Source organism: Protomyctophum parallelum (assembly GCF_964188405.1).
Source record: "Protomyctophum parallelum genome assembly, chromosome: 14".
Lineage (NCBI taxonomy): Eukaryota > Metazoa > Chordata > Actinopteri > Myctophiformes > Myctophidae > Protomyctophum > Protomyctophum parallelum.
The window spans coordinates 14,978,746-14,991,883 of NC_139709.1; the positions used below are offsets into that span (position 1 = coordinate 14,978,746).

The following is a 13,138-nucleotide window of genomic DNA, read 5'->3' on the forward strand; positions in this document are numbered from 1 at the left end:
GGATGTCAGTGGGCAATATGGTCTTGTTGAATCGAGTTCCCGTGTCCCCTCAACATCATAGAATCCAAAATGTTGCCATACACTTGTAAAATACTTTAAACCAAATGCTCCTTAATGTGTGCAAACAAATAGAAAAGTGCAACATATAGTCTCAAGAACTGACCCCAAGCTTCCTTAATAACACTTCAGTAACTGAAAATTAAATCCCTGAATAAGGAAACAAAGAAAAGCACCTTTTTTGTCCTACAAAGAATAAAGACAATTTGACAGAGTGCTGCTGACCTCAACCGAAATCCTGCCCATGTATTTCTATGACATGACATCTTATGTCATTATTAATATATATTTATTGTATGCTTTGTACAAAGTCTTTTTTTTTTAAAAGAAAGCTGCTTAATGTTTCTAAGAGTTTGATGGGGAGGAGCTGGCCTGAGTGTTCGATTAATCCGTTTATTGCTGTTCTGTATTTGGCCACGGACCCCCATCTGAAAATATTTTGTTCTATGGACCCCCCCAGAAGCAAAGATTTGAGTTAAAAACGTGCACTGTGAAAGAATATATATATTCATAATCATTAGAAAGCACTTTGTTTATTAGTCACACAGTGACTGAGTGATTAACAGTGAGTAATTAATCATGATTAATCGGGATTAAATTGAATCGTAATGTAGCCCAATTAATCAGAGATTAATCGAATCGTGACCCTCGGAATCGATATGTAATCGCATCGCCAGGTACCTGGCGATATCCGCCCCTAGTCTCCACCAGGATAGGAGTGTTTAAAAAAAAGTCAAGTGCCATTTCTTTCTCAGCCTAGTGGGAAAATGCGTCCACAGTGTCACCACAATCGGACACTGCGTTCATGTTTTGCGGAATTTTGTACAAAACGGGCCACTCCTGTAAACTTTGTAAGTCAGTCTTAGCTAATCAGGATGGAATATAAAAAAATCAAACCGACCTGTCTTGATCACATGACTATAGAGATCATGTGTACCGGTTAGCCTGAAATTTGGATAAAATATTAAGGATTAATATCAAGAAATGTGTTTTACATAAGTTGGGAGTGTGCATACAAAGTTGCATACACTGTCAGAGTTAAGGAGAGACCTTGAAATGTAAACATTTGAGAACCACTGTGAAAGGACTTGACCAATGGCCTCGCCTCATTCAATACCTGCTTTCTAGTCGGATCTGATAGCCCACAGTCTGTCCAATGGCCTCGCCTCGTTCAGCTGCCACCCGCTCAGCCACAGCGATGGTTGCCAGCCGCCTGGGCTGCGTGCAAAAGATCCTACAGGGGGCGCCCTTTCCGCTGCTGTCATCTAGCAGGAACTGTGGAATCTGCAGGACAACCATACAGTCGCTGTCACAGGTGGAAACCATGCATGTCCAAAAAGGAAAAACTGTGTTCCAAAGGATCCAATGTAGTTATTGTTTAGTTACATTTAAGGAATATTACACGAGAGGGTGTCCTTTACTGTCATTAAGTAACAAATGTGAGTACTTGGGCCTACCTGTGTGGTTTTACCAGAGCCGGTCTCTCCCACCACCAGCACCACACGGTGCTCTCTGATGATCTGAACGATCTCCTCCTGGCGCTCGTACACCGGCAGGGAGCGACGGAACAAGTCCAGCTCCGACACCGAGCGCCTCTGGGGAACTTGGGGGATGTTGTTGTTCAGACGCCCGTTGGTCCTGTTCTTGTCACGGCCGTTGTCTGAACCGGACAAAAAGGGACACAAGAGCACCTTTAAGCCTTTAAGTCCTGCGGCCAATTCTACAAATGCCTTCTAATGGCCCGTGCACACGGTGGGGCTTTTTAAAGTTATCAAAGGACAAAAAGTATGTGATGTGTGCGTGAGAGCGAGCGAGAAACGGCAGTAATGATTTTCATTAAATAATTCTGTCTCTCTGCATGTATGCACACGCACGCACTGCAATGTTAATATAGTTGCCACTTGCCAATATGTATGACACCTGAATTTACCCACGGAATAAAAGGTCTAAAGCCTATATTGATATCCATCTATCAATACAGGCAGTCAGACAGACTTTCTGTCTGTGAGCTGTCGTGTGCTCTCATTGGCTGTAACACAGACCTTCTCTGGGTGCGGTCGCAACCCCGTTCAGTACTTTATGATGTCTAGTCGGTGATGGAACCAAATATCAAACCTGCTAGAAATTCATAAACGTTCGGGAATCGTTCGTATCGCCACCGGATCTTCTCGCAAAGCCTTTCACACACAGTGAACAAAACCTTGGCGATCAAAGCCTCATCTTGCGTCAGATCAGGGTTTTTGTCGGCGACGGCGAGCACCAAAAACGTTACCAGACAGCATAATAATTGTAGCAGAAATCTTGCAGTGTGTACTGGCCTTTAATCAGTGGTTATAAAAGGACCACCCCCCCCACCCCCCTATTTAAAAATATATAACTTTTTCGAATTTTACTTTTTAAATAGCCTGAGTTTGTAGATTTGTAGAACAGCTATTTTGATATAGCCAATGTAGGGTTAAATCGTCAACTTAAATGTGTGACCGTGACAGCCCTACTGCATTGGGGTTAGGGCCAGTACCACTCACCAGTGTCGGGGGGGTCAGACGTGTGGCTTGCTGTGCTAGGCAGCAGGTCAGTGCGTTCCTTGCAGGTGACAGGAAACCTGTGCAGCAGGCTCCTCACCGTCTGCATGGAGCTACTGGACAGCTCAACGCTCATGCGGGACTGGACGCGCTGCAGGCCGGCTTTCTTCCGGATGGTCAGGAACCGCTTGGAACCTTTCCTGAAGTCAACAAAAGGATGTTTTTAAGCAGTCTTCCGTCCTGCCGTTACAATGTTATAGTCCAAATTTATTTATTTTTTCACTATGAGGGCAATTCAGTGTCAATTTTGTCGAATAAAACTATGACTTATTTTTTTTCTTCGTCTAACTAAATAAACTAAGCTATGATGGCTAACAAATTATTGACAATTTCATCAAGAACTAAAAACTAGACTAAAATGTTAGAGAGGGACAAGTGGAGAAGAGAACCAGAATAACTTAGACAAGTCCTTATGCATGGGTGTCACGCTCCGAAAACAGTGTTGTAAACTAGAAAAAGTGCCCCTCTGGGCACAGGTCTCCACCAGGCCAGGTTATTATGTCCTCCTGGTGGAGCTATAACAGGCCGTTCTGGAAAATTCGGGGCAGAGGTTAGTCGTTGGCATCACGTGAGTGTGTGTGCAAAGTTTGGCATCGACCGGGTTAACGGTGCCGGAGATTAGCACAGATGGACGGACGGACACACACGAGTGCAAAACATACTCTCCCCATGCCTTCGGCTGGTGGAGACAATCAGGCATTACGCCGCCATCACGGCCCATACATTTTAGTCAACTAAATCAACTGTAGATTTAGTCAACTAAAATGTTAGTCAACTCAAACTGAACTAAAAGTTCAGATGAATATGACAAAAAGGCATTTGCTGTCAATCAAAATGAACGTACCCTCTGCTCTTGGACACGTAGCCCAGAGAAAGGGCCTGGCGGTGGATGAAGGCTCTCTCTGTGCTGGTCAACGACGACGGGAACTCCATCTCTGTTAAACACATTAACCCATTAAGAGGACCTGATTCTACAAATGTCTTCTAAATCCTGACAGTTTTCTGGAAAAAGAATGATGTTTCAATTCTATATCAGTGATGCTCAAACTTTTTCATTTCAAGGACTTGATCTGCTACTTTTCAACAGATAAAGTTTAAAATAGAAGAGTGTGTTAAGAACGCATTCAAGATTTTTCAAAAATGTTTAAAAAAATAGCAGTTGTGCAAGCTGTGAGCTTGTATCTACTATTTTTGACAACCACTAAGAACAAACACCTGCACACTGTCTTCAAATGCAGTGAAAAAATCACACCCGTGTGAACTGAGTGGTGCAACTACACATTTATTGTTATAGTTACTGTACTGTAAGGTATTTGTAAAATGTGCCTCAAATTGTAAAACATTAGAACCAGGAAAGCATCTGTGTCATTTTACATTTTTGGTTAAGTACTCTAGTCTGTGCTTGAATTTCAAGGTTTCTCAACAGTGTCGCACATACCGCGGTCATGCACGCACGCAGCATTGATGTGTGTTGCTACGACGCAGCATTGTGTTGCTACGTGCTATACACACACACACACACGTGCGATACCGCACGCACGCAGCATTGATGTGTGTTTTATTTGTGGATATAAATTATATATTTCCCCTCAAATATCTTAGTTTTACCAACATTGTTAATGTGAAATAGTTTCAAGATGCTTATTTATTTAAATTGTGATAATTGCTATAGCTATTGGAGCTCTGATGGTCCCACCGTCCCAGACAGAAAGGGGACGTAAAGAGGAAATTAATATGCCCGGGTAGAAGGCATCATGACTGGGGGTGACTGGGAGGAGTGACTGGTGTTGACATCGCGGATCGTCTGACTCTGCCAAAACGGAACAGTTACCCTTTAAAAAAACACCTCCATTCAGTTTCATTGTAACTGAGATTTTCGATCATAATTTTTTAATACCGTATTTAGCTATAACGAGAGCAAATGTTCGATGCTAATTGACAATGCTACTGTGCTACTACCATAGAGCTAAATGGCTACTCTCAGCCGCACAAGAGGAGATTAGACCCCATCCCTCCCAGAGAAAATCCCATAGCCTGGAAGGACGATCGGCCTGGCTCGGCCAATGACTCGTTCGAGTGACATTGAATTGAATTGAATTGACTGGTGGGTCCGTGCCATAGAGTATGGTCCGTACGGGAGATCCTATAGTTTACAGGACCGAAATGAACGAAATGAACGAATCATTTTAATGAACGAACAAACGACCGATCCGTTCACTGAAAAGAACGAAAGTTCCCACCACTACCGCGTTCATGCACAGCACTACACACACACGTGCGTGCGCACACCACTGATGCACGCATGTGCACACCACTGGTGCTCACTGATACATACATACATACATACATACAGGTACATACATACACAGGTACACAGACATTGCGGCTTGTAGGAGTGGTTGCACCACTCAAAAACTGTAATAGGGAAACAGCAACGTTTCGGCCTATTTGGCCTTCATCAGGCTATCACAAGATCGCCTGATGAAGGCTGCATTTACGACGTTACCGTTCTGGTCGCTAAAGTGAAACCTCTCCAGGGACAGGTGGACAGCTATCTTGACACACTCATCAATGCGGATGTCCTTCAGTCCTTTGGCTTTTGACCCCCCACCGCTGCCGTGTTTGTTCTTCTGTCCCTTCGCTGTGCTGCCGTGACGTGACATGGTGAGTTGGTGACCTGTCTGTCACACACACACACACACACACGCACACGCACACGCACACGCACACACACACACACACTTTAGGCCAAGGGTTCCCAAACTTTTCAGACAGTGAGTCCGCGACCTCAGATATTGGGAATGATTTCGAAAACAGTCATATTAGATATTATATAGACATGAGGATATTATAGGTCTGGCTATATCAAACGTTTTCATGACAAGGTCCCAGTTTTTCCCTTTGTACACATAGTTGCTTGTAATTGTTGGTGACATTTATTAATAAGTTAATATCCTGACTTATGCTGATGAAATGAAATGAGTACATAAGACCACAATGGCTCCTTGACTTTTTTGTGTATTCAATCAATCAGAGAGACAGAGATTCTAATTATGTGTGTGTGTGTGTGTGTGTGTGTGTGTACACACACACTGACACTCTAAACTTTAGAGTATGTCATGATGCATACTGACTAGAGTCTAAACTTTAGGACAACACAATCTTATACAATATGCAGTGGGCCTGCTTCATGTCTCTCTCTCCTCTCCCTCCCCCTCTCCCTCTCCCTCTCCCTCTCCCTCTCCCTCTCCCTCTCCCTCTCCCTCTCCCTCTCCCTCTCCCTCTCTCTCTCTCTCTCTCCCTCTCTCTCTCTCTCTCTCTCTCTCTCTCTCTCTCTCTCTCTCTCTCTCTCTCTCTCTCTCTCTCTCCCTCTCCCTCTCTCTCCCTCTCCCTCTCCCTCTCCCTCTCTCTCCCTCTCTCCTCTCTCCTCTCTCCTCTCTCCTCTCTCCTCTCTCTCTCTCTCTCTCTCTGCAGTTGTAGAATGTTGTAGTTAGTAAATATGAGTCAGACATGTAACTAGCATGCCATGGAGGTATAGACATTTAGGCTAAGGGAGAACACAAGACAAGTCCTGGACACACTCACAATCACTCTCACTATAGCTCTCTCTTCAGATCAGATCAGATTATGTCTACACAATTCAGATCACAATCAGATCAAATCATGTCTAAACCTCTGGGCTAAACTCTTAATATATACTCTAAGGCTAAACTAGCCGTCTTGGACACAACATGCCGTGTAACCGGACTGACAGTGCTCGCGTCAGTGTAAACACGGTTACACGCAACACAGTTACCCCAGTCCCAGCAGCATGCTAACCAACAGCTATAGGCTAACATGGCTTAGTTTAGTACTTTAGTTCAACAATTACCAACTAACGGTGTGACGCACGCCGAAAACGAACAAACATGCAAGCTCACACAATGCACGTTGAACTTGTCGTTGTGGGAGCATGTATATCTGGTGTTTTCGGCGAGCGACGCCATGTCCAGCGAATGAAAGCAATAGCGTGCGCTTACTGTGTTTGGCGGTGATTGAAACGTCGGGTGAGTTATAAGTGTTTAATTAATGTAAACAAGTTTCACCTGGACGTGAAGACGACCCTCCAGAAGGCTTGAGCTGCTATACTGCTGCTGCTTGCGCACGAGCGTCAAGGCAGTTATTTTGGCAAATCTCAAATCTAAGATAGCAAATATGAGACTTCCGGTGGACGATCTCTTCAAAATAAGAGTATCCTCTAGAGTGTTTTAAAAAAGATTAATTTGCACACTAAAACTACAAATTAAGCATTTAAACGATGCTATAAGACACACATTATGTTTCTCCTTGCATTGCATTGAAGACCCCTGCCTCAGGGCTTTTTGTGTGTGCATGTGTTTGAATTGAGTAGCAAAGTTGAATGAACGCTCCCAAAATGTCAGTAATTTTGATAACACTTTTGATAAACAGTTGCATTAAAACCAGAAACAGCATTTAGAAAAGGTAAAGGAAAAAGCTTCTTCAGGGAATCCAACCAGAAAAAGTTTATAATGTGGTACGTGTCTGGAACTTGATATTACAACATTGATATTAAACTTATTTTGTGTTCATTCAAAGTTGAAGCTATTTATTTTAGTAAGAATGTCAACAGAACACCAATGTCAACATCTACTGAAAAGACGCACCACGTCCTAAAGAAAACAAATACAACTTATGCAAATAATGCGGAATGCGATGTATGATGATAAGAGCGCCCATCACTTCACACGAGTGTGATCTTTGAGTGGTGCAACCACTCCTACAACCAGCAATGTCTGTGTCCGCCCGCCTGTGTGTCTGTGACGTTAATGAGCACGAGCATGAGTACCAGTAGGGGCGCTGTTGTGCCAGAAACAGAGAGAGAGTGCTGCAGTTGCCTGCTAATGAGAGAGAGAGAGAGAGAAGGGGGGGGGGGGGGGAGTTGCACCACTCAGTTCACACGGGTGTGATTTGTATTATTATTATTAACCTCTTTTGGTGTTAGCATTATGTTGTGCTTTAGCTATTGAAAAATAGCAGATCTACAAGCTCATAGCGCGCCACCGATTGGCGCGCTATGAGCTTGTAGGTCTGCTATTTTTGAACGACTGACATAGAAACATATCTTTTCCCGAAAACTGTCAGGATGTAGGAGACATTTTTAGAATCTGATCTCAGGTCAAAATGGGTTAATGCAAGAACAATGGCTTTCCAGGAAGAGAAAGTGTGTAGTTAACTTTCTATAAACTTGGAATCCCCATCGATGATGTCATTGGTAGGCAGGGTTTCTGTCTACAGGCCTCCAATAAGACAGAGTTAGTAGACAGAAATTGTGTCATCTTATAATGAGCATTTGTGAAGATCAATTATAATACCGGTATATAAAAGATAAAGTTTAAGGATGCAGAAGGGAGTTCCAACCGCACCTCTAGCCTATGACAGGCCAGTCTGGTGCATCTCAGAAGCAAGACAGGACAGGATTCAGTCTTAACCAATGAAATGACAGCATTTCTGTCGGACGATAATAATTAACCAATGTAATGACAGCATTCCCTTCAGCGCCTATAATGATTAGTCCTCCTGGATTCTGGCCCTCTTGTTATGACTTCCTGATTGGATGGTTAAATTGTAAGTGTCTGCTGATTGGCTTGTCGAGGCTTGTGCGTGCTGTGATTGGTCGGTTGAGGCGTCCGTATCTCTGAATCCGTGTGCAGTGATCTTATAGGACACAGAGGTCTCCCTCTGATTGGGCGTTTTGTAGAGGGACACTCGTCTCTCTGACCCCACCCACTGTAGCATGAGCCTCAGCGTGGGGGCGTGGCCCCAGCTCTCTCCCAGGGCGGGGACAAGCTCTGACTGGGTCCCACCGCCGCCGACCCTGGTGGTCATCTGATTGGTCATCACCACGGCGACGTGGTGGCTGGTCGCCATGGCGATGAGTTGCTGGGCGAGGGTGTTGAGAAGGCGTGTCCTCTGGGACATGTCATCGTGACGACGGAACGGTGATGCCACGCTGTCAATCACTAGGAGGCGTGGCTTCTGGAGGCTGGACAGGAAGTCAGGCAGCAGGTAGAGCTCCGCCAACAGGTCTGTGTAGTCATGGCAACGCACCTGGCAACAGTAACCAGGGAGAGGTCAACCCATTCATATAGTAAATATTTACATACGGTATGCTGTCTGCCAGGCATTGTGACAGTTTTTATATTGGATATTTTTAAAACATTTTTAGGGTAGGTAGGGTAAGTGATATGTTGCTAACATAAGTGTTAAATAACTATATATGATGATAGTATTCAGTGCTATAGTGTTTATTCAATAAGAGAAGTCTCGATGTCTCTCCCGTTCTTTAGTAAACAGAAAATGGATTTTGAGGTTGGGACTTGGGATACCAATTGTATCCAGTCAGGAGATAACTCATACCGGTTAGTTACAGGATAAACAAGTGGAATTGGAAGTGATGACACAAATAAATGAGCAAACAAAGTTGGAACTGGAACAATCAAAGCAATTTTAAGCTAAATTTTGGTTGCAAATTTCCAACCTACCTGAAAATGTATTTTCTGTAAATCAACGAGCTGTAGAGACAGGGAGACCCAAGTTACTGAACAAACACTTTAGCAAAAAATATCGCCTAATCATTATCATATAATATTCTCACATGTCTACAGATTGGACAAAATATAAATCTATTAAAAAAATGTAAACACTCCCCATTCACACAATGTTTCCACCAGAGAGTGATGATGGATATCAAACTGATAATGAGGGGCACTAAAAGTAATAATGAATTGCATTTTTATAGCGCTTTTCCAAGTGATTAGCTGGTCGCGGACAGACAGACGGACGGATGGACGGACGCAAAATATACTCTCCCCATGCCTTCAGCCTGGTGGTGGAGACAATAAACCATTGATAATTGATATTTTTTCACAAACCAACCAACATACTTCCACTTTGACTTAATCGTGTCAAAAAGTCATCCTTCACTTTCTTTCCCCTTTTTAAAAATATAATGTAGACGGCTACCACAAAGACGTTGGAGAGGATGGTTTCCACAGTGAAGTCCCGGAGGGCGTCGGTTTGTTGCTGGTCTTCAGCCAATCGGCTGAGGTGTTGCACGGCAGCCTCCGCCAACTCTGCTAATCTGTGAACCATGAAACTGCCCTCAGTGTCAACAAACACCGCCTGACCTCCCAGACCTCCAAAACACTCTGGTACCTGTACATCCACACACACCTGCAGGCTGACAGGAGAGGAGAGGAAATAATGAATACATATTAATTTGGTGATAAAAGGAAAAGTGAAGGAAAGAGCACATCAGCACTTCCGCAACATATAGCATACCGACGATAAAAACATAATAAATCGTTTGGGCTTATTTCCATTGTGGTCCTTGTGACAAGGACAGGACAGGCGAGCGCACATGCACATGCACACACACACACACACACACACACACACACACACACACCCTCACACACACACACACACACACACACACACACACAAAGAGCGAGTTGACCGAAATGATGCCATCTTATAATGAGCATTAGTGAGGACTGAGGATCAATTATATGATAAGGTTGAAAATCGCTACGTTATATAAAATGTAATCTATACCAGAGTTGGGTTTTCCCCACTCCCGGGGGTCCACAGATCTCGGTGGTCTTGCCGACAGGAAGGCCCCCTCCCAGCGCTGCGTCCAGCTGGGAGCAGAAGGTCAGGATGCTCCCTAAGGCCTCCTCCTGCTCCAATAGGTCCAACGCCGTCACCTGACCACCTGCTGCACCTCCCGCTCCATCAGCACCTCCTACTCTGCTCCTCACTGTCTGTAGCACCTCCACAGCCTCCTCCGGAGACACACCCGCCTCTACAACAACAACATTCCTGATTGCATGACAACCTACAGTATATCCCATTAAGAAGTAATAAGTAATAAGTAGATTGGTAATAAGTAGAGTAATATTATTTTCAAATGAGTAACGGCTCCAGAGTAACATTACTTTGTTTTGTAACAAAGCCCAACAACACATCTTATTATTATGTTTACCTTCACTTAACTGTAGGGATTTAAAGATGGTAACTGCTGGTTTAATAAAGGTGTTATTTTTACCTTTACTGTAGAAGTTTGATAAAGGTGATATATTTGTACCTTTACTTAACTGTAGAGGTTTGATGTGCAGCAGATCAGCAGCAGATTGGAAGCCTGCCTTCAGTAGTTTGACTTTAACAGGAGGAGACAGAGGCAGGCTGGACACTGGAGTCTGCATGTCACCTCCTGTAAATCAAATGGGTGGTCTACTATCTGTATTAGAATCAGATTGGTTGGATTAAGCCTGAACAGAACGAAAAGAATAACAAACAAAAAAATAACCGTGGTGGTTTGAAATGTGATGCTATATGTGAACCATTGATTGATTGATTGAAATATTTATTAACAGTTTGTAGAATTACAGTACATTTCAAGCACAAACTCAATACAAAGACTGTTAACTGTGAGTGGACGACCCAATTAAGCATTACACTTGTTTACAACAGGGTCCACATTGTTCAATTCATCAAAGCATTTAGAGACATACAAATAGACACTTCTATGTAGCTAAAGAACAAAACAGGAATTCATCATATAGGAAGCAAAAAGGGAAAATAATTTAGTCCCTTGTTTGTGCCGAATCTGGGTTGTACATGGTTTGTTGCACTCCCTCTGGTGTTGTGGGTGTGGACTTCGTTTACATTATGGAAGTATTTAGACAGGTAGGCTACATGGGTATCTTGTGGACCAGACCCATTGCAAGATGCTGTACTCTGTCGTCGACCCTAAGCCATCCCAGCCTGTCAAAGTGGGCAGGGGTGAGGTGGGTTCGGGGGGTGAGGCCAAGTAGGAGCCTGACCAGTTTGTTTTGGGAGGTCTGGAGCCTTGTTTTAAGGGCCTTTGAGGTGCTGTGGTACCAAGAGGTGGATGCATAGTCAAAGAAACCTTGTACGAGGGCTCCTGTTAAGGTCTTCAAGGTGTTTTTGTTGACCAGTGAGGAGATCCTGTAAAGGAATCTTGTTCTTTGATTGACTTTTTTGATTATGTTGGTGGCCATTTTATCACCGGAAAGATTGGCCTCCAGGTAGGTAATTTGATCTTTTCGTGTGATAATATTGTCACCCACTCTAACCAAGAAGCCATCTGCCTTGCTGAGATTACTATTTGATCCGAAGAGAATGGATTCAGTTTTTCCCAGGTGTAAGGATAGTTTGTTATCAGTGAGCCAGGTGCAGAGCTGAGGGTCTTTTCAACCTGCAGTTTGTTCCTGTCCGAGACCAGCAGTGCTGAGTCATCTGCGAACAGGAACAAGTTGCAGTCACAAGCTGATGTCATGTCGTTAACATATATTAGGAACAGTAAAGGCCGTAGTATGCTTCCTTGTGGGACGCCACAGCTCACTGGGAGGGGGGGGGGGGGGGGGGGGGAGACAGTGTTCCGTTCACCTCCACCATCTGTTCTCTCCCCTCCAGGTAGGATTGCATCCAGCTCACTGATGTGCTATCAAAACCAATAGCTTTAAGCTTGTTAACCAGTATGGAGTGGTTCACGGTGTCAAAAGCCTTTTGGAGGTCCAGCTTGACCATGCCGCAGTATTTTCCAGCATCCACCTCGTGTTTGATGTTGTCGCTCAATAGAGGAGGCATGTGTCAGTGGAGTGGGATGTTCTGAAACCAGATTGGAACTCGTACAGCAATTTATTAGTGGCAAGATACTTTTCAACCTGTTCATAGACAATTCTTTCCATCACTTTCGAGATGGAGCTTAGAATAGAAATAGGGCGGTAGTTGCCGGGTTCTAATTTACTCCCTTTTTTGTACAGGGGGGTTAACCAAAAGCTGTAGTGTAGAGTCTGTAGACATTAATGCAGAAAAGCAACTATATGTTCTTCCCTAAAATGCACTTACTGTTGCTACTACTATAGTACTATCTCCAACTTTAATATTTTAACAAAACATTTAAACTTAATCAAGTAATGCCAAAATAATTACCCCATGTCTTCTGAGTGTAGAAAGTAGAAACTTTGATACATAATAAGACAGGGTTAGCCCAAACATTTAGATTCTCGTAGAGGTTTTTTCGTCAGAATCGAAAAAAACCTCTACGAGAATCTAAATGTTTGGGCTAAGACAGGGTAATTATTGACACACTATATTGTTGATCGCCTCACATCAGTTTCCCTTTAACGTTTATACTCCGTCGCATGCCGAAAATAGCAGATCAACAAGCTCACTGAACTTGTAGATCTGTAGATAACATTTGCCTTAGTTTAATAATGGATCAATGTGTTTGTTAGAAATATAAGGTTCATCTATGTTTATGTACCTGTTGTAGTGTTGTTTAACAAGCCGCCTGCTCCAGTCTGAGTCTGTAATTCACACTCACTCTCACGTCACATGTCACAATAAAAGTCTGGGGAACAGAGGCTAGTTTAGTTTAGTTTCAATCCTTTTGTTTCATGAATTCTATT

The 13,138-nt window shown here is 43.5% G+C and overlaps 2 protein-coding genes across 2 annotated transcripts in view; both read right to left on the reverse strand.

The window, feature by feature from the left end:
- The window catches only part of ythdc2 (YTH domain containing 2), a 35,757-nt gene extending 28,966 nt beyond the window's left edge, over positions 1–6,791 (reverse strand). Inside the window, exons 1-6 of the mRNA XM_083782086.1 lie at positions 6,725–6,791; positions 5,146–5,320; positions 3,484–3,574; positions 2,583–2,779; positions 1,515–1,717; positions 1,175–1,341 (exon numbers count right to left, since the gene is read on the reverse strand). Of these exons, the coding sequence (XP_083638212.1) occupies positions 1,175–1,341; positions 1,515–1,717; positions 2,583–2,779; positions 3,484–3,574; positions 5,146–5,302 (815 nt within the window). The 5' untranslated portion in view covers positions 5,303–5,320; positions 6,725–6,791. The remainder of the gene's footprint in view (positions 1–1,174; positions 1,342–1,514; positions 1,718–2,582; positions 2,780–3,483; positions 3,575–5,145; positions 5,321–6,724) is intronic.
- Positions 6,792–7,001: 210 nt separating this feature from the next.
- On the reverse strand, positions 7,002–13,034 carry rad51c (RAD51 paralog C). The gene is made up of 5 exons (XM_083781743.1): positions 12,994–13,034; positions 10,789–10,972; positions 10,257–10,506; positions 9,663–9,879; positions 7,002–8,747 (listed from the first exon to the last, which is right to left on the reverse strand). The coding sequence occupies exons 2-5, from the start codon at positions 10,904–10,906 to the stop codon at positions 8,208–8,210; spliced, it is 1,125 nt and encodes a 374-aa protein (XP_083637869.1). The 5' UTR covers positions 10,907–10,972; positions 12,994–13,034; the 3' UTR covers positions 7,002–8,207.
- Between the last annotated feature and the right edge of the window lie 104 nt (positions 13,035–13,138).